The sequence below is a fragment of the Rhinoraja longicauda genome, chromosome 11, assembly GCF_053455715.1.
Source record: "Rhinoraja longicauda isolate Sanriku21f chromosome 11, sRhiLon1.1, whole genome shotgun sequence".
NCBI classification, from domain to species: Eukaryota; Metazoa; Chordata; class Chondrichthyes; order Rajiformes; family Arhynchobatidae; genus Rhinoraja; species Rhinoraja longicauda.
The window spans coordinates 9729086-9748053 of record NC_135963.1 but is presented as its reverse complement, the minus strand read 5'-3'; the positions used below and the strand labels follow the sequence as shown (position 1 = coordinate 9748053).

General features: G+C 37.4%; 2 protein-coding genes across 2 annotated transcripts in view; both read right to left on the bottom strand.

The window, feature by feature from the left end:
• Nucleotides 1–66: 66 nt before the first annotated feature.
• On the bottom strand, nucleotides 67–16797 carry LOC144598205 (bromodomain testis-specific protein-like). The gene is made up of 9 exons (XM_078408092.1): nucleotides 16741–16797; nucleotides 12152–12319; nucleotides 10381–10597; nucleotides 8623–8717; nucleotides 8435–8531; nucleotides 4001–4089; nucleotides 3352–3572; nucleotides 1796–1952; nucleotides 67–423 (listed from the first exon to the last, which is right to left on the bottom strand). Exons 1-9 carry the CDS (start codon nucleotides 16795–16797, stop codon nucleotides 355–357), a joined length of 1170 nt encoding a protein of 389 aa, XP_078264218.1. The 3' UTR covers nucleotides 67–354.
• Nucleotides 16798–16975: 178 nt separating this feature from the next.
• Nucleotides 16976–18968, bottom strand: part of LOC144598267 (bromodomain-containing protein 2-like) — a 32387-nt gene continuing 30394 nt past the window's right edge. The window contains exon 13 of the mRNA XM_078408207.1: nucleotides 16976–18923. Coding sequence (XP_078264333.1) covers nucleotides 18784–18923 — 140 coding nt within the window. The 3' untranslated portion in view covers nucleotides 16976–18783. The remainder of the gene's footprint in view (nucleotides 18924–18968) is intronic.

The following is an 18968-nucleotide window of genomic DNA, read 5'->3' as shown; positions in this document are numbered from 1 at the left end:
ATTGATTTTACAAAACAATTTACAATTTCATATTTCCAAACCTTATCCACCAATTATCTTTAACTGAACAACACAATAACTTTCTTTTTTAAATTTGATTTTCTAATGGAACCTGCACATTTATTTGAAGAACACTGCAACATGTTAAATTCTATATAAATGCAAATTCATCATCCTCTGTATTCAAGGAACATTTCAATAAGTATTTGGAGATTAAGGTCTGATATGGTTTGTTAATTACCAGTTTGGTGTCCATTATATACTTGAATATTGAATACTTCAAATCAGTCAATTCTGATAATTTCAGTCATCATATGACTAGAATTTTAACATGACCCAAGATTGTCAAGATTTCTAAAATAGATTTTCTTCAAATGTTTCCATAATGTCACTCTGTAAATTCATGTCAATTGTTGTTGCCATCTGTAAGAAGCAGAAATATAATTTTGAATAACAGTCAAATGTGTTTAATGGTCATATGTCCCAACAGAACAACTACATTTTTACTTGCAGCAGCATAACAGGCCTGTAGGCACAATAAGATAATATCTAATCACCAAAGACAGTCCATATTCACAGTTGAGATTAGTTTTACAAGAGGCGGATGATTATTGGGAAGAAGGTATTCTTGAGCCTGGTTGTCACAGTTTACAGACTCCTATACCTTCTTCCCAGCGGTAGGAGTGAAATGAATGTGGTAAGAGTGGTGTGGATCTCTAATGATGCTGGCATCATCTTCAATAATTCTAGTTGCCAAATCCCTTGCGGTGAAAAACACTTCTAGGTAGAAAGTTGTTCTTGTTAAAGCAAAGAAACTATTTGGGAGGAAAAAAGGATGCCTAATAATTTGAAACTTCTGCATCTGATACAAAATTCAACTTGAATTGCCAAGTGATAATTTAAATGAGTGGTTTAAAGAACTTATGGAAAAATAAATACTGCAAGCTATTTATGAAGACATGTTACTGTTGATACATTATTTTAATGATATTAGGCACTTGATGTCTTCTATTGACCATGTTTTAATATGTTTGTCTTCTGTAAAAATAAATTTACTCCATGTTTTAAATTGCAAAATTGGGATATGAAATACAAATAGAGAACAATATTTAAAAGGATGTATTATATCCATTATTCTAATAAGGTTAAGTGATTCAGTGTTGTGGGTCAGTTCCCAAACGTTTATCTAAACTTAAAGGTAACAAGATATTCATAGTTATGGGGAGTTGCATATAACCAATGATTATGGTTTAAGATTCATGAGACAAAGCAATCTGACATGATGTTACAAGTGAAAGAAGATTCAAAGCAGACAGGAACAATAAAAATCATGACAAAACTGATCCTTCCTCTGGGAAGGCAAGATGATCGGAGCAGAACATTAATTTGTCCCAAGTGATCCCTTGTCATTTTTGTTCAATATACAAAATAAGTTACCAGAAATTGCCATTAAAGCAGAAAACACAGATCTAGAATGAAAAAATATATATTGATGGTGGTATTAAATCATAATCATATGAAATATGATTTAAAAAGATGGAAAAAGATGCAGAACACACTTAGCAGGACAGGCAGCAGTGAAGAAAAACAGAGTTAATGTGTCAGGCTGAAGACCTAGTTCTGAAAAAGGTTTTCAACCTAAAAGTTTAACTGTTTATCTTTTCGTTGATGCTGCCCGCCCGATCTGCTGAGCATTTCTTCTGTTTTTTTTAAAGATTTTCACCATCAGCAATTTCTTTCTTTCAAATGACAATCTAATGAATTTTCATAGCTTTAGTAGTGGAATGCTACTCACTGCTTCCCTCCTTCTCCGCTCTTGCTCCAGTTTTCTGGCTAGTTTTCTGTTTTGTTGCGCTTCATCGTCTTCTGGTATTTTCTGCTCAGACATTTGCTCACAGGGTTCCTCTTGACCTGTTGAAGTGGATTTGAGGCCAATTTCCTTCCCATGCGCTCTGCAATACAAATGCCACTTCTGCGTGACTCCAAAAAAAATATTATGGTTGTACAAACTTAAAAAACAGAAATAAGTCATTCAGACCTTCAAGCCTGGTTTGCCGTTCAATAGGCTCAGAGCTGATTCTCTATCTCAATACCATTTTCCACTCTCTCAACAGATTCCCCCACCCATTGACAGATTGTGTCTAGAAATCTCTACATCTCCTTCTTAAGCATATTCATTAATTTGGCCTCCACTATCTTCAGTGGCAGAAATTCCACAGGTTTATTACCCTACATTCCTCACCTCAGTGTTAAACATTTTGCCTCTTATCTGAAGACTGCACTCCTTGTCTGGAATCACCAGCCGCACAAAACATTATGTATACATCCAGTTTATCTAACAGAGTCATAATTCTTTTTGCATTTCACAGAGATGAAATCTCTTGCATTTCCCTTTCATTCTTCAGAACTCTAGAAAACATGAGTCGAACGATTAGATTAGAGGCTGGGTTTCCTGTAGGCATTCGCTTCTCAACATACCCATCTACGGAGGAATGCACTCCATTTGGATGAATGCAGCTCCAACAGTCAGGGAGCTCAATGCCATGCTGGCACCCCATCCATCACATGTAATATTAATTCCCTCTATAACCGACACATTTGCCTTGTCTTCTCTGGCACCACCTAACAAGCCTAAAAAGTTTAGGGATGTACAGAAACACCAACATTTGCAAATTTCCTGCCAAGCTTCAGAAATCTTCACTTGGAAAAATATTGGTGCTCATTCAATATCACCAAGACTGAATTCTAGAATGTCCTACTCAAAGGTCACACCTTTAAGAAAGATTGCAGTGGTTGAAGATGGTTCACCAGCAATTTACCATGTCAGCAAGAACAAATTTTGCCAATGATGCCCAGAGCCAGAAAAATGAACGAGTTAAAAAAATCAAATAAATAGGGACTAAAATCAAGCATTGTAATGGAAGAGCCACAAGACCAGAGCCTGAACAAACAAGACTTGCGTTCCTTTGATATTTGGACAATGGGAGGCTAGGTACAAGGTACAGATTAACTTACCAGAACTTCAAATACTTATGAAAGGGATTCCTCAGCTGGAAATCCTCAGACAGAATTTACTAAAGGTCAATTAAACCAGAAGAGACAGAGAACGCAGACATATTTGATAACGTTGACTTCTACAACCAGAAACATGGCAAGTCAAGTATCTGATTCTTGAAAATTATTACTGAATAAAGTATCATTCATTGTCTTGGAGATGATGTACAGTACATAACAAAACACATTTGTGGACGGTGTGAATATTGTTATAACCCATTTAAACTCAATTATTGTTGCTGCCATAGGAAAGCTACTTTAATCAATTTCTAACCTATTCATTTGGTACAACGTTACCTTTGTTGGTCTGTCATCTTATTCCTTTCTTCACTATCAATTTGCTCAAGATGCCGTCTTTTGATTTCTGCTCGAGTTTTTAAAGCTTTTTCATGTTCTTCTTTTTCCAGTGCTGCTTTCCTGAACAACTTGAAGCTTTCACTGGAAGATTTTATCAATGATGTGGGTGTCACCACTTTGCTCAAACTTGCCCAGGAATTTGCATTCTTGACCTCTACTTCCTATTTTATTGAAATATTTTGTGAAATTGAAAAGGAAAAATTAGCAAATATTTTGAGATTTTCAATCAAATATTCAATAATGATTTGTATTCCAAGAGTCACCAGGACATCTAGTCTTGCAACAAAATCAAAACATTCTGGATGTAGCAAACACGAGTTAACTTTGAGTTCAAGGTTACGTATTATGAGAATTTACAGGGAATGAGCAGTTGACATATCGTGAGAGCGTAGGCTTGGGATGATGATATACAAAGTCAAAAGGGAGCTGCTTCCAATAAGTATTCAAAATCTGAGGAAAACAGTAATTTGAAATCCAAAAAGACTAGCAACGAGTTTTCAGAAGTCATAATTTCATGCTAGAAGGATAAAACAGGCATAAATATGGTTTCATAAGTCTAAATTGATATTTCAGAGATGCGAGATAATACCTTCTTTGGGGTAAGTAAAGATGAAGGCTCTAGCACCATTTTAAAGTTATGATTTGCTCTGGTTTCATTTGGATAGATGTGCTCCATATCTGAAATATTATGGAAAGTTATAACTATTAGTTATGTAACAATAATAACAGGCATAATAAAGCAAGGTACATTTGGACAATCACCTTAACATCCAGAAGTAGACATATCTTTTCAATACCATTTACTACTGCATCAATAAAGTAGGCAGGAATTGTACTGATTGCAATAATCCATTGCAGTCTATAATAATGATTAGCCTGTGTTTAATATAACATGAGGCCAAAAAAAGTCTATAAAGTTGCAGAGTTATAGAAGTGAAAGTCCCTTTGGCCCAACTCATCCATCCTAGCCAGTTTTTATAACTAGGTTAGTCTCATTTACCTGCCTTTGGCCCATATCCATTTAAGTGGAACTGAAGGAAATCCACATTAGGCAGGAAATGGTTTTGGGTAGACTGATGGGACTGAAGGCTGATAAATCCCCAAGGCCTGATGGTCTGCATCCCAGGGTACTTAAGGAGGTGGCTCTAGAAATAGTGGAAGCATTGGAGATCATTTTTCAATGTTCTATAGATTCAGGATCAGTTCCTGTGGATTGGAGGATAGCAAATGTTATCCCACTTTTTAAGAAAGGAGGGAGATAGAAAACGGGTAATTATAGACCAGTTAGTCTGACATCAGTGGTGGGGAAGATGCTGGAGTCAATTATAAAAGACGAAATTGCTGAGCATTTGGATAGCAGTAACAGGATCATTCCGAGTCAGCATGGATTTACGAAGGGGAAATCATGCTTGACAAATCTACTGGAATTTTTTGAGGATGTAACTAGGAAAATTGACAGGGGAGAGTCGGTGGATGTGGTGTACCTCGACTTTCAGAAAGCCTTCGACAAGGTCCCACATAGGAGATTAGTGGGCAAAATTAGAGCACATGGTATTGGGGGTAGGGTACTGACATGGATAGAAAATTGGTTGACAGACAGAAAGCAAAGAGTGGGGATAAATGGGTCCCTTTCGGAATGGCAGGCAGTGACCAGTAGGGTACCGCAAGGTTCGGTGCTGGGACCCCAGCTATTTACGATATACATTAATGACTTAGATGAAGGGATTAAAAGTACCATTAGCAAATTTGCAGATGATACTAAACTGGGGGGTAGTGTGAATTGTGAGGAAGATGCAATAAGGCTGCAGGGTGACTTGGACAGGTTGTGTGAGTGGGCGGATACATGGCAGATGCAGTTCAATAATAATAATAATAATATTCATTTATTGTCATTGCAACGAGTACAACGAAATTAAAAAATAGCCAATCCTGACGGTGCGTACAAACATATATGCAATAAATGCAAAAACAAATAAATACATAAATACAATTATATTAAGTACAAGATTTTTTAACGGTGTTGCCTAGTGCAAAGGTAGTGTTCAGTTCTCGTATGGCCCTGGGGTAAAAACTGTTCTTAAGTCTGTTTGTTCGGGATTTGATCGACCTGAAACGTCGACCAGAGGGCAGATGAACAAACAGACGGTGGCCGGGGTGGGATGGATCTTTTATTATTTTGCCTGCTCTACTGAGGCAGCGTAGGCTGAACAGGTGCTCCAGGGAGGGCAGTGAGCAGCCGATGATCTTCTGGGCCGTCGTGATGACCCTCTGAAGGGCCTTCCTGTCCTTTTCTGAGCAGCTGGCATACCATGTGGTTATACAGTATGCCAGCACACTCTCGATGGAGCAGCGATAGAAGGACAACATGAGCTTCTCCTGCAGGTTGGTTTTCCTGAGGATCCTCAGGAAGTGGAGTCTCTGCTGTGCCTTCTTTACTGTGGTGATGGTGTTGGTAGACCAGGTAAGATCCTCTGCGATGTGCGTACCCAGGAACCTGAAAGCGGGTACCCTTTCCACACAGACCCCATTGATGTAGAGTGGGTCGTATTCTATGTAGATATGTAGATAAGTGTGAGGTTATTCACTTTGGAAGTAAGAATAGAAAGGCAGATTATTATCTGAATGGTGTCAAGTTAGGAAGAGGGGATGTTCAACGAGATCTGGGTGTCCTAGTGCATCAGTCACTGAAAGGAAGCATGCAGGTACAGTAGGCAGTGAAGAAAGCCAATGGAATGTTGGCCTTCATAACAAGAGGAGTTGAGTATAGGAGCAAAGAGGTCCTTCTACAGTTGTATCGGGCCCTGGTGAGACCGCACCTGGAGTACTGTGTGCAGTTTTGGTCTCCAAATTTGAGGAAGGATATTCTTGCTATTGAGGGCGTGCAGCGTAGGTTCACTAGGTTAATTCCCGGAATGGCGGGACTGTCGTATGTTGAAAGGCTGGTGCAATTAGGCTTGTATACACTGGAATTTAGAAGGATGAGGGGGGATGTTATTGAAACATATAAGATAATTAGGGGATTGGACACATTAGAGGCAGGAAACATGTTCCCAATGTTGGGGGAGTCCAGAACAAGGGGCCACAGTTTAAGAATAAGGGGTAGGCCATTTAGAACGGAGATGAGGAAGAACTTTTTCAGTCCGAGAGTGGTGAAGGTGTGGAATTCTCTGCCTCAGAAGGCAGTGGAGGCCAGTTCGTTGGATGCTTTTAAGAGAGAGCTGGATAGAGCTCTTAAGGATAGCGGAGTGAGGGGGTATGGGGAGAAGGCAGGAACGGGGTACTGATTGAGAGTGATCAGCCATGATCGCATTGAATGGCGGTGCTGGCTCGAAGGGCTGAATGGCCTACTCCTGCACCTATTGTCTATTGTCTAAATCTTTCCTACCCATGAATCTGTCCAATTCTCTTAAACTTCGCCATTGTACTCACCTCTACAGCTTCCTCTGTTCCATTTATGCACTGCCATCCACATGAAGTAATTGCCCCTCAGGTCTTTTAAATCTTTCCCCTCTCATCTTAAACCTATGCTCTCTAGCACTGGACTGCTCTACCCAGGGAAAAAAGACTGACCATTCACCTCATCTATCTCTCCTGATGATTTTGTACACCAGTTTTCAAAATTACTTTTAGATATTTATGTTTTCCTCCCATTGTGTGGACTATTGACAAACTTAACACTTATTGCTCATCATCAATCATATTCGAAGTGAAGATGGCGAGTGGTCTCCAAACACTGTAGTAATTGGCATGAAGATAGTGGCTCGAGCGCCATCAAGGAATATGATTCCTAGGTGCTGTTTTCTCTGTTTCTGTTTCAAAATCATAAAATTAGCTTGCGATGCATGTTTTTTGCATGTGACTTGCATAAATTGGTTTGCATTTGGCCGTACATTTATTATTTCTAAATAATAAAATGATGCTTATTATCACATTGACATGCAATGGTACTATATAGAAACATAGAGACTTCAAGCCAGCACTGCCATTCAATATGATCATGGCTGATCATCTAAAATCAGTACCCCATTCCTGCTATTTCCCATATCCCTTGATTCCGCTAGGCCCCAGAGCTATATCTAACTCTCTCTTGAAAACATCCAGTGAATTGGCCTCCACTGCCTTCTGTGGCAGAGAATTCCACAGATTCACAACTCTCTGGGTGAAAAGGTTTTTCCTCATCTCAGTCCTAAATGGCCTACCCCTTATTCTTACACTGTGACCCCTGGATCTGAACTCCCCTAACATCGGGAACATTTTTCCTGCATGTAGCCTGTCCAATCCCTTAAGAATTTTATATTTTTCTATAAGATCCCCTCTCATCCTTCTAAATTCCAGTGAATATAAGCCTAGTCGATCCATTCTTTCATCATATGTCAGTATCGCCATCCCGGGAATTAACCTGGTGAACCTACGCTGCACTCCCTCAATAGCAAGAATAGCCTTTCTCAAATTAGGAGACCAAAACTGCACACAATACTCCAGGTGTGGTCTCACCAGGGCCCTGTACAACTGCAGTAGGACCTCCTTGCTCCTATACTCAAATCCTCTCGCTATGAAGGCCAAATAATATGATTTAATACCAGGCGATGTCTATTTCAGCACCAAAAGAGCTCAGAAAGGAAGTTCTTTACACGTATTTCAATATTGCTTTGTTGCCCACCAGACAATCGCTCCTGAACCATCATCCTGCAATTATGTTGTCAAACTGTTTTAAATAAAAACACAGATCACAAGCTAGCTCAAATTTGACAATTCTACTTTGTAAGTAATTTCTAACTGCATGGCTTGCGTGTAATTTTATGCAAATTTGCCACAAGCACATTCTGATAAAAGCTATTGTTGAATGATTTGTACCAAATCCCAATGTTCTGTATTCTTATGCTCACCATACAGATAAGTGCAGATAATAAGGAGTGATTAGCCAATATCATCTTAGCATATTAATGTCCAAAGTTCCTATTTCTCTTAATATTAACATGACTGCATATTTAAAGATTATGAATATCTAAAGCAATAAACCTACTTTTGTGTAGTGTAATAGACCCGCTGCATTTTCTGATGGTCTGATGAATTGGTAAGCATTTAGCTTCCTCTTCTAAATTGCATAAATACTTTGCTTTCTGGAAAACAACACCCAGTAAACCACATTTAAGAAATAAGTTTCTAAATTGCATTATTTTAAAATAAAAGTTCTGAAAGGATTTTCATTACTTTAGGGTGAACGGATTGAAGAGCATGATTGACTGATGGATGCACAACTTGCAACAAAGGTGGTGACTGCAATGGTGATAGAACTGGAGCAAGTCCTTAAAAACGAAATAAAAGATTTTAAACATACATGGCAAAATACATGGAAATTTCAGCAAAATGGTATTTGGCACTCATACCCAAAATATTTCAAAATATTTCAAGAAAACTTATCAAGTGAGTGAATGTTTTCTGTAGAATTTCTCTTGCACCTTTTAAGGGAAATAGCACCTTTCCTTGCACTATATAATACTCTTCATAATTTTCATCATATTATTGATTATTATATTTATATATTAGAAAAGATGCCCAGCTGAAAAAACACTATTTGCGAAGATTAATGTTTATTTGCCAAAGAAAGCAACTTCCTTCATTATCATCATTTAAATTCAAGATTGTTGTTGCACCCATAATTTAAGTTGACAATTGTGGTGAAAGTTTTTTTGTACACATCTAATTTCTGATACGAATGGGGAACAATGACCTAATTTGCGATTTACTCAAGGCATAGATTTCTTTTGAAAATAGAGAAGGTAATCTGTCGATTTGCAGAACTTTAAAATTAACTTGAGTTGAAATTTAACTTAATTTAGCCAGGTTTACATGTGTTTTTAGATTTTCATATCATACTATGAGCCAATACAGCTTTTCCCACTGACATTCCAGCAGAGGTTACTAATGAATAAAGGAGCTAAATGACACTCTCAACAAACTCAAAATTCCAGTCTGAAATTGTCCACTGATGTACAACATCAATGATGATTAATGGGCGTAATACTTTTGGTATATGAACGATATTTATTGAGACATAAAACTACAAAAGTTCTGACGGACAGAAAAAATTCAGGGAAGGAAAACTACCAGTACTACCCAAAGTAACTGTTTACATGGTAAACTTAATATCAATGAGATCTAGAAGCCATTCAATTCTAAGCAACCAGGAACATCAAATGAGTTAAACACGAGTTAATCTAGCTTTAAGCAAATCTAATAGAGAAATAAATAATGTTTGCAAGCCTTAAAGTTGGACACTGTTTTTTCACAACTGATTATGTGGTGGCCCCGATTTTGTAGCACAGCATTCACAGCATGGAGCTGGAGCAAAGCAGAGAAACAAAACTTGCCCCAAGTATTACGAGGAGGAACTCAGAAAAAGATTTAAAGTAGTTAACTGGAATTCATTGCAATGCACAAAATGGTGAATAGTAGGAAACACAAAATATATTGGACCAGAATTTGTGGCAAAAAATGGAAAATCCATGACATGCCGCTACTGATTCAATTGCCTTCAATTTCAATATGTTAACAATTATTAATAATTATTCTCAATGTGAAAGATAAAGCTCAAAGTTAGTGAGATAAATTGGGGAAGTTACGGATGGAAGTTACAGAAGGCACAAAGCACAACGTTTAAGAAGCTATTGGACAGGTACATGGATAGGACGTTTAGAGGGATATGGGCCAAACGCAGGCAAGTGGGACTCGTGTAGATGGGGCATGTTGATTGGGGTGGGCAAGTTGGGCCAAGGAGCCAGTTCCCACACTATGAATCTATGATTAAACACTTCAATAAAGAAATAATTTTTTGTGGAATATAACATTGTGGGATAAAACTGAAAGCCAAAGAACTTAGTCGTGTTGCATCAATACAAAAGTTTCCTCCAAAACCTTAATCACTCACAATCTGGTTTAAAATGGCTGTTATACCTGTAAAATCATTACCTGGTGACAAAATAATCTTTGCTGGTCCTGCAAATGGAACAAATTGTTGTGGCTGAGAATACTGCATCTTTCTTTGTTGCTTATCAAACAAAATAGAATGACGACACATTTGTAGTGATTCTGGTACTTTTTTGACATGCAATGGTTGCACTTGAGGAACAGAATCCAATGCTGGTTGATACAAGGAATAATTCAACTTGTAATTTAGGCGGCTGTGCTTTGGGAAGGGAAAAGACAAGCTTAGGAACCCGAATATTTTGACAATTCCAATGAAAATGTTTTTTAAAGTTACCATTTCTTCCTCCTTAATGAGAATATTGTTACTTTTGCTCCACTTCTGTTTTGGTATTGTTTCTGTGGAAATAAAATGTTAAACATAGAACATTAAAAACCATGAAATGAAGCAATAAAACAGCGAGTTGAATCCCCAAATTGTAATTACTGCATGAAAAGAAAATTTGAAGTCCAAGATGTCTTTCCGATTAAATATATACTTAGGCTGTTACTGGAGTAACAGCTTTCATTTTTGCTTCACCGTATAATTTTAGGAAACAATTGGGATCTCTGGTTTCATGCATTTGGGGCTTTTACTAGACAAATGCACAGTTCACACAGAATTGTGAGAATGTTGTCAAGTAATGCAACTGTGAAGAGCACAACGGCTTTATAAATTGAGGCTAACATATTTCCAACAAAACTGAGCAAACTGTTCAGTACCAATTAAGATAGAGTTCTGAAAAGGAGTCAACAACTACCAAAGCACAGAAGCAAAAATGAGCGAGGAATAAAAGTTTAACATGCATTTTACAAACAAATTGAAATGAAGAAATTTCAGGAAGACTTTGTAAAGAGACGACAACATAATGAGATGCTCTTGTTCCAATGAGAGCACTGAGTGTTTTTAATTATCTTAATTGGGTAGTCATTAGAAAAAAACTGATCTGGAATCCAATTGCTTTTCTACAGTGTTGGAGGCAGAATTGCTTCATACTTATTTGCATAATTCACTATACATAACCTCATAACCTCTCCCATTTTCTTCAGATACATCTATAAAAATGTGGATGTTTTGGAAAATTGTGAAAATCTTTTAGGAAAATTGCCATGGTGAAGTGCTCAAGGAAAATTATGCAGGTAAAACACAAACAACCAAAATATTTATTTGAACTGTTTCAATACATTTTTGGTATCAAAACAGTTTCTTGCATATAGTACTGCAAACGTAACTGGAGTTCACACACCAAAATTAGTCATTTGTAACTCAATCCACAAATTACCACAGTATCTCTATTTAAAATTGGCTATTTAATACTCTCATACCTTTACTAACAACTACAGCTCAGTATAGTCATACAATTATTATGCATTCATTAATGCAGTCATTTTTCAAATTTTATTATTGAACTTTTGGATTTAAATCAGAACATGGTTAGGGTATACAGGATAGCCCCCCTAAACTTTTAACAGAAATGACAAGAGTCAGAGTCACACAAGACAGAAAAGGCTCCACAGCTCATTCTGTCCATTAAGCATCTCATCCATGCTCATCCCGTTTAAGCCTTTGTACCATAGATATTCAGATTCTGTCTAGTTACCACTTCAATGTCGACAGAGTATCTGCTTCTATAAGCCACCAAAACATCACATTCCAGATTTCAACTACCTATTGGGTGAAAAAAACTTCAGGTGGCCTCCAAAACGTGCTTTAAACTGGAGGAAATAGTCAAGGGTTAGATGTCCCTGCGATGAGCAAAAGCATTCTACCATGTACCCAATCTGTACCACTCATAATTTTGATTGCACCCCGAGCCTCTGTTCCAATGAAAGTGAAATGCCCCATCCCAGGCAACATCTTGATGATCTCATTTGCGCCCTCTTCAATGCAATCACATCCATTCTGTAGTGCTCTAACCAGAAATGTACAGAAATTCAGCTTAGCCTTAGGAACATTTAAAAAATGACATCATAACCTCATTGCTTTAACAGTCCATTCCCAGCTAAATTATCCTGAATCATCTTCACCACCTGAAGGGATCCTCAGATTTGTACACTAAGGTTCCTACTCCTATCTTTATTGGTCCTCCAAAAGTGTATCACCTGAAAAGTATCTGGATCAAATGGCATTTGCCATTACTCTACTTCTCTTATGAACTAATCAATACCGTCCTGTAATCTATAGCAATCCTCGGCACCACTAACAAGACACCAATTTTTGTGTCATCGGCAAACAAAATTATGCTTCCCGAATTCCTTTTGAAATGACTGTTTATAACAAACAGCAAGAATTCAACGCTATTCCCTGCAGTACACAGACGAGCAAGTAAAGAGTAAATTCTGGTACGTTCAAGAGCACGTAAACTGCAGAGCAACTGCCAGCAAGTTATAAATGGATACCTCTACCGCATGTGTTATCACAGTCCATTAAAATTAATGCAATGGTATGAAGTTGGAGTACTTAACTACCAGCTCCCCACAAAAGATGTCAGAAAAAGTTAGGGCTGCTGCAATCAGGAATAAGATTTTTTTTTTTTTTTTAAGGCTTGATTAATGCTAATTACTGAAAGACCACCATTTGATTTTGAAAATTTCACTTCATTACTGCATAATATCATTCATTAGGTGGGAATACTTTTATTTTTTGGTCTTTGAAAATCTTCTCTTGATCCCAAAGATGGATTATGGCAAGCCCCCAGTAAAACACATATAATGTTTACAGCTAACTGTAAGCAAGGTGAACAAACTGCAACTGATCACAAAATGTATGCTAGTTTCATGGCAAGACCTAAGTGGTAAAAATGTTTGGCTTATAATGTAATCCTTCCTGCTGTGCCGCTTATAGCCATGCCCAGTACACAAATAAATTGAGCTAATTAACTACATTTGCTTCTTACAGGCAAAGTGATTCTCCAGCACGGCAGATGTATTAAGTCGAGAGCCTAATGTCTTCAGTTGAGGTCACATGCCAAGGATGTTATCCTCAGCAGGGCCGTCTTGACGCATGGGCCTGATGGGCACTTGCCCGGGGGCCCACGAGCATAGGGGCCTCATGCTGATATGTTAAGTGACTTGCAATAAATAAATACTACTTTAAAAATGTAGGTTCAATAAGTGCTTTTTCACATTTTCCATCCCTAAGTGCTTCTCACAGCGATCTGTAAGTGCTTTTCGCAACAATGTAGCACCCTAAGTCCATCGCGAAGTGCTTTTCGGTAAGTGCTTTTTGCCGGCACGACAGGGGGGGGCTGGTAGGGAAAGGGAGGTGGGGGAGAGTAACGGTAGGGGCCCCAGTACACTGCTTTGCCCGGGGGCCCATAATGCTGTAAAAACGGCCGTGATCCTCAGCAATAACTAATCAGAGCATCCAGAACTTGACATGCAAAGGGAATGGGGCAGCAAGTAGCCAGCATAAGAGCAAGTGCCAAATTAAGAGAATAAACTATGATTGAAGCAGAGTTTAGAGAGCTTTACATAGCATCTCATTGTGAATATTTAAACCTCAATGTTTGTTGCTTCCTCTCAGTGCCTTCAGTATGAAGAATGCACCGAGCAACCAATGCGGTTTTAAATTTAAGAATAAACTAGATGTATACTAGATACAAACTATAATACCAGAACATCTGCTTTCCTTTTGGCACATCTTTCCAGTACTTACAAAACAGCATCCATTTGTAAAAGGGGTCAGAGAGGAGAGTTTTGCAGGAGCCCCGACTGATGAAGACCAAAGTACTGGAAGCCTTCTTGACCACCTTATCTACCTGTGACACCACTTTCAAGGAACTATGTACTCCCAGATCCTTCTGAACAATTTAAGTATGCAACAAAAAGCCATGATCACATTGAATGGCGGTGCTGGCTCAAAGGGCCAAATGGCCTCCTCCTGCACCTATTGTCTATTGTCTAAAAAGCTGCATTTTCTTTGTCCATAATTTATTGCTTTGCAAGTACCATTGTACAGAATCATGTGGCTTTAAGTATCATTAAATGATAGTGTATTGCTCTATTAGCTATGTTCAGAAAGTCTGAGAGCACAGAAACAGGTCTTTCAAACCCAACTATTGCATGCCGATCAGATGCCCCATCCAAGCTTGTACCAATTCCCTGCATTTGACAAACATTCTTCTAAACTTTTCCCATTCATGTACCTGAATGAATCTTTAAAGTTTTTTTATTGTACCTGCCACAACCGTCTCTTCTGTCAGCTCATTCCAGATATACACCACCCTGTGTGTGAAAGAGGTGCCCATCAGGTTCCCATCAAACTATTTCCCTCTTACCTTAAGCCAATGGCTTCCAGTACTTGATCCCCCGACGATGGGGGAAAAAAAAAATCATTCGACCTATCTATTCCCCTCATGATTTTATACTCCTCTACAAGATCAACCCCAGTCCTGCTTTCCAAGGAATAAAGCCCTAGCCTATCTAAATTCTCTCCAATGCACTGACCTTGAGCCCTGGCAATATCCTCGTAAATCTTCTTTGCATTCTTTCCAACTTAATTGTATCTTCTCTTTTGCATGGTGACCAAAACTGGATACAATATATCAAGCATAGCCTCACCAACATCTTGTACTACTGTAACATGAAGTCCCAACTTCAATGCATAGAGCATGGAAACAGGCCCTTCAGTCTAACTTTCCCATGCCGACGAAGATGACCCCCTCTACACTGGTCCCATCTGCCCCGTTTGGCCTCTATCCCTCCAAATCTTTAACTTTCCAACAACCCAGTCCGAAGAAAGATCTCGACTTGAAATATCACCTATACATTCCCTCCGATGTGGTGCCTAACCCGTTGAGTTACTCCAACATTGTGTTTTGCTAAAGATTCCAGCATCTGTAGTTGCTTATGTCCCAACTTCAAAACAATTCCACAAATGAAGGCCAACATGCCAAAAGCCTTCGTCACCATCCAATCTACCTTTGATGCCATTTACATTCATATACTGGTTGTGATATTGCAAAAATAGGAAGGAAAGTTGCACTGTTCCAAACACAAAGGCATGTTTGTGTCAGAACAACTTTAGGTTGTGACATGGTCATTAAGAGCATCCTTTTTGCAAAGATACATTGACGGAAATTGATTGATACATTTATACTGATGAAATCAATATCCAGTGAAGTATTCTTCAAGAAGACTATTTTAAGGCAACACTTAACTTGACCAGTTTAAGAATGGGAACCCAAAAAATAGTCCTGATTGCCAAGATTCTCATCAGAGTTGCATAAAGCCAGGTATTTGGAAGTGACATCCTTTCTGTTGATCAAAGTACACCAAAGGATGTATAATCTTAATACCAGCTTTTATATAGAGACAGTGTAAAATTAAATTCATTACATGAACAATTGAACATCAATTCAATAGAAACGAACATTAAATAGAAGTATTTTAATTCTTTGGAGCAGCATTATAACCGTATTCAATATCAAACTTCTAAAGGTATGTTTGCATCTATCCTGATGAATATGACATTCCCAATCAGGATAGCATAGCCCAATGCGCCTATGAAGTGTCTTGATTATTTTTTTGTGCCATTTTAAAAGGCACCATAAATTGTTCATTGTTGTGTAGTAAAGACTGGAGAATTGAGTTTTGTATAATCTCAATTTTGCTGTAGTAGTTACGTAGAATTTGATCAGAAATTATTGTTTCAATGAAGAGTACTGTGCAAATCCAGTTGATTATAAATAATTGTTAGCTGTAAATTACAACCTTATGATATTGAACACACTGCTGACAATAGATGTTTATCATCTCTTCATTGTGCAACCTGAACTCTGGATTCAAATATTTTGAACATCTTCCATCAGGAAGAGGGTTTCCCATTCCCAAATTAAGAAACAATGCAGAACTAATAGTACAATAATATTGAGCATATTTAAATTTAATAATTAATCATTTTAATACAAATCCCAAAACTTTTTCAAAATCATATTCTTGCAAATAATTGTGACAAAGCAAAGTTGGATTATATTAAATTTCCCAGATGAGTCTGTACTATCTGCATATCAGAATTTTTCTTTGGATTGTAGAATTCTATTCTCAGTAGTATTCCATCAAAAATAAATTGAAAAAAGATAACAAATGTCAAATACTTGAGCGAAATCTTCGCTGAGTTTGCTTTAAAAATGCACGCAAATGTGCTGAGACCAATAGAGAGAGAGAATAACAGGAATAAATAGCTTCAGTATACAAACTGAAGCTTTCCTTCTCTTGAAATCAGTCAGTTCAATAAGAGGGGCAGAAAAGGGGCAGAATAGCTTGCAATTGTCCTATTTTAGTAACGGAGATGATCAATATATGTTCCACCACAATTAAAAAGTGTATTATGGAAGCAATTGGCAAGCTCATTGGAACACTTACCTCGTCACTCAAGGTAAAACGCTTAACTTGCATACATAAATGCTTGCAAATCCACATCTTCCCTTTTATTTCCCTCAATTAAAAGGAAGCAGAGTAGAAGCTAATAACATTTCAGGTATCTCCAAGCCTGTTTTAATGGTGCTTTAAATGAAGCTAATTATATTTATACAATGCGTGTTGGATGACCATATTTCTTTAACGATTTTGAAATTTACATCAGATCTAACACAAGATAAATGATTTAAGTACGTTTATTGCATGAACCATCAAATATAGAAAGTGTAAACATTGAATGAAAAAAGCAAAATCCTATACACGAAGTTGTACTTTCATACGACACATTTGAAAAATTGAAGCTTTCAAAATTTACCACTGTTACATACATATCTGTACAAGTTTGCCAAATGGCTATATTGGTTCCATTGCTATCTACAATTAACTTCTTAATTCTACAAATTCTCTCAAAATAAAGTCAGAAAAGAGGAAAACTAGAGGTATTTCAATGAAAACTTCTTATTTAGCAAGGTTTAGATCACTGATTTTAACTTCAGTCCCCAAAAAATGATGCCACAATATTACAAATTTCATCAGCATATTTAAGTTGCATTGAGCTCCTCTTGATAGCGTAAGCTTCCTAAAGATTTATATCTACCGAATACAAAAAACATACAAACAGGCAAGTGACCCTAGCAGAGGCTGAAATAAATGAATAAAATGAAACAGCAGAGTTCAAACTGGAGAAAACAATACATGCGAAATGCTCCAATAATTTACAGCACTGATACATTAATATCATTATAATGAATCAAAGACCGATTGTGATTCTATTATGATAGTGATTAAACTACATATATTGTAGATCAGGTGTGAATTAGGAAACAACACAATTTAACATCTACTAGAAACTCAGTCTGTTATAAGAGATGGTTGATATTTATGGCAGTCTAAAAATGAAAACAAATGCACTGTTTTGTAATTTTGCTCAATTAGACAGATGATGCAAGTGTACCAATCATATATTCAAACATATCATGATCATTTAAATAATTTCTATTGCACACCACTGCCTGAATCATTCACTGTGGATTACTGCTGTACATGAACATCAGCTCTTCAATTTTCCGACAGATAATTGCAAACTATTTGTTTATCCCTAGCATTGCATCAAAGATAAACAGCAGCTATTCAAGAAGGTTGAACTACAATATGGCACAATTCAGGTGAAGTTACACCACTGCACTGGCAGCAAGGTATAAAAATCACATTCAAATGACTTGTCGCAACTTCTCCGTACATGCTTAACTGTTCTTTCATGCCATATCTAGGCACTCTAGCAACAAAAATCACAATTTACAAATATATTGAACACAGAAAATTACAAAAGTGCTAATGGTGAACTCCAGTTAGTCATTTGCAAGTCATAAGAATTTAGTTTACAGTTTTACTCATGTTAATTGTTTGGCTGGCTAGAAGGGAGAAATGCAAGAAATGCCGAAAATACAAGGCCAGTCACCCAGGACATGAAGAGAAATGATAAGTCTACAACTCAGTGATTGTGCTACGTAAAGATTTTACATATAACTTAATTTTCTTTAAGGATGCAGGTCTGATGTGCAGTTTCAACATTTTCAGTTTTACTTACATATAAATTTGTGTTCTACATTTACAATGAATACTACATTGCTCAACATTCCTTTGATGGGTGACAAGGCTGACATCTTAAATGGTTTATACATCAGACTGGAAAAAAAATAATCAGTTTTTGATGTAGATGCGATGGGCTTTTCTGCTCAACGTCTAAATGAAAGACATTGCAATTCACACAATATATTGATGTGCACAAGAGTTGTTCCACTTCTTATGGAGATACTTCCCGCCTCCAATATTGTGTCAAGCAAGACTGTAGTTAACCATCTCAGTTTTCTGTAATGACTCCATGATAAATGTTGTAATAAGAGTCACTTTGAGCAACAATGGTGGGAGACAGTGGTATTGGAAATATTAAACATCTGGCTGTATTCATTTATATACAGAGGTTGACATCTAACCTGGTTCAGAATCACTGTTAAGTGAAGAACTAGAGTCACTGGTGCTGCTGTCACTTTCAGAGTCTGAGGAACTGCTGCTCTCACTTAATCGGGAAATTTCACCCATTTCTTCTGCTGCATTATTCTTCCGAGCTGCTGAAAATAAATAATGCATACTGAATCCAGAGAAAAGGCTGAACA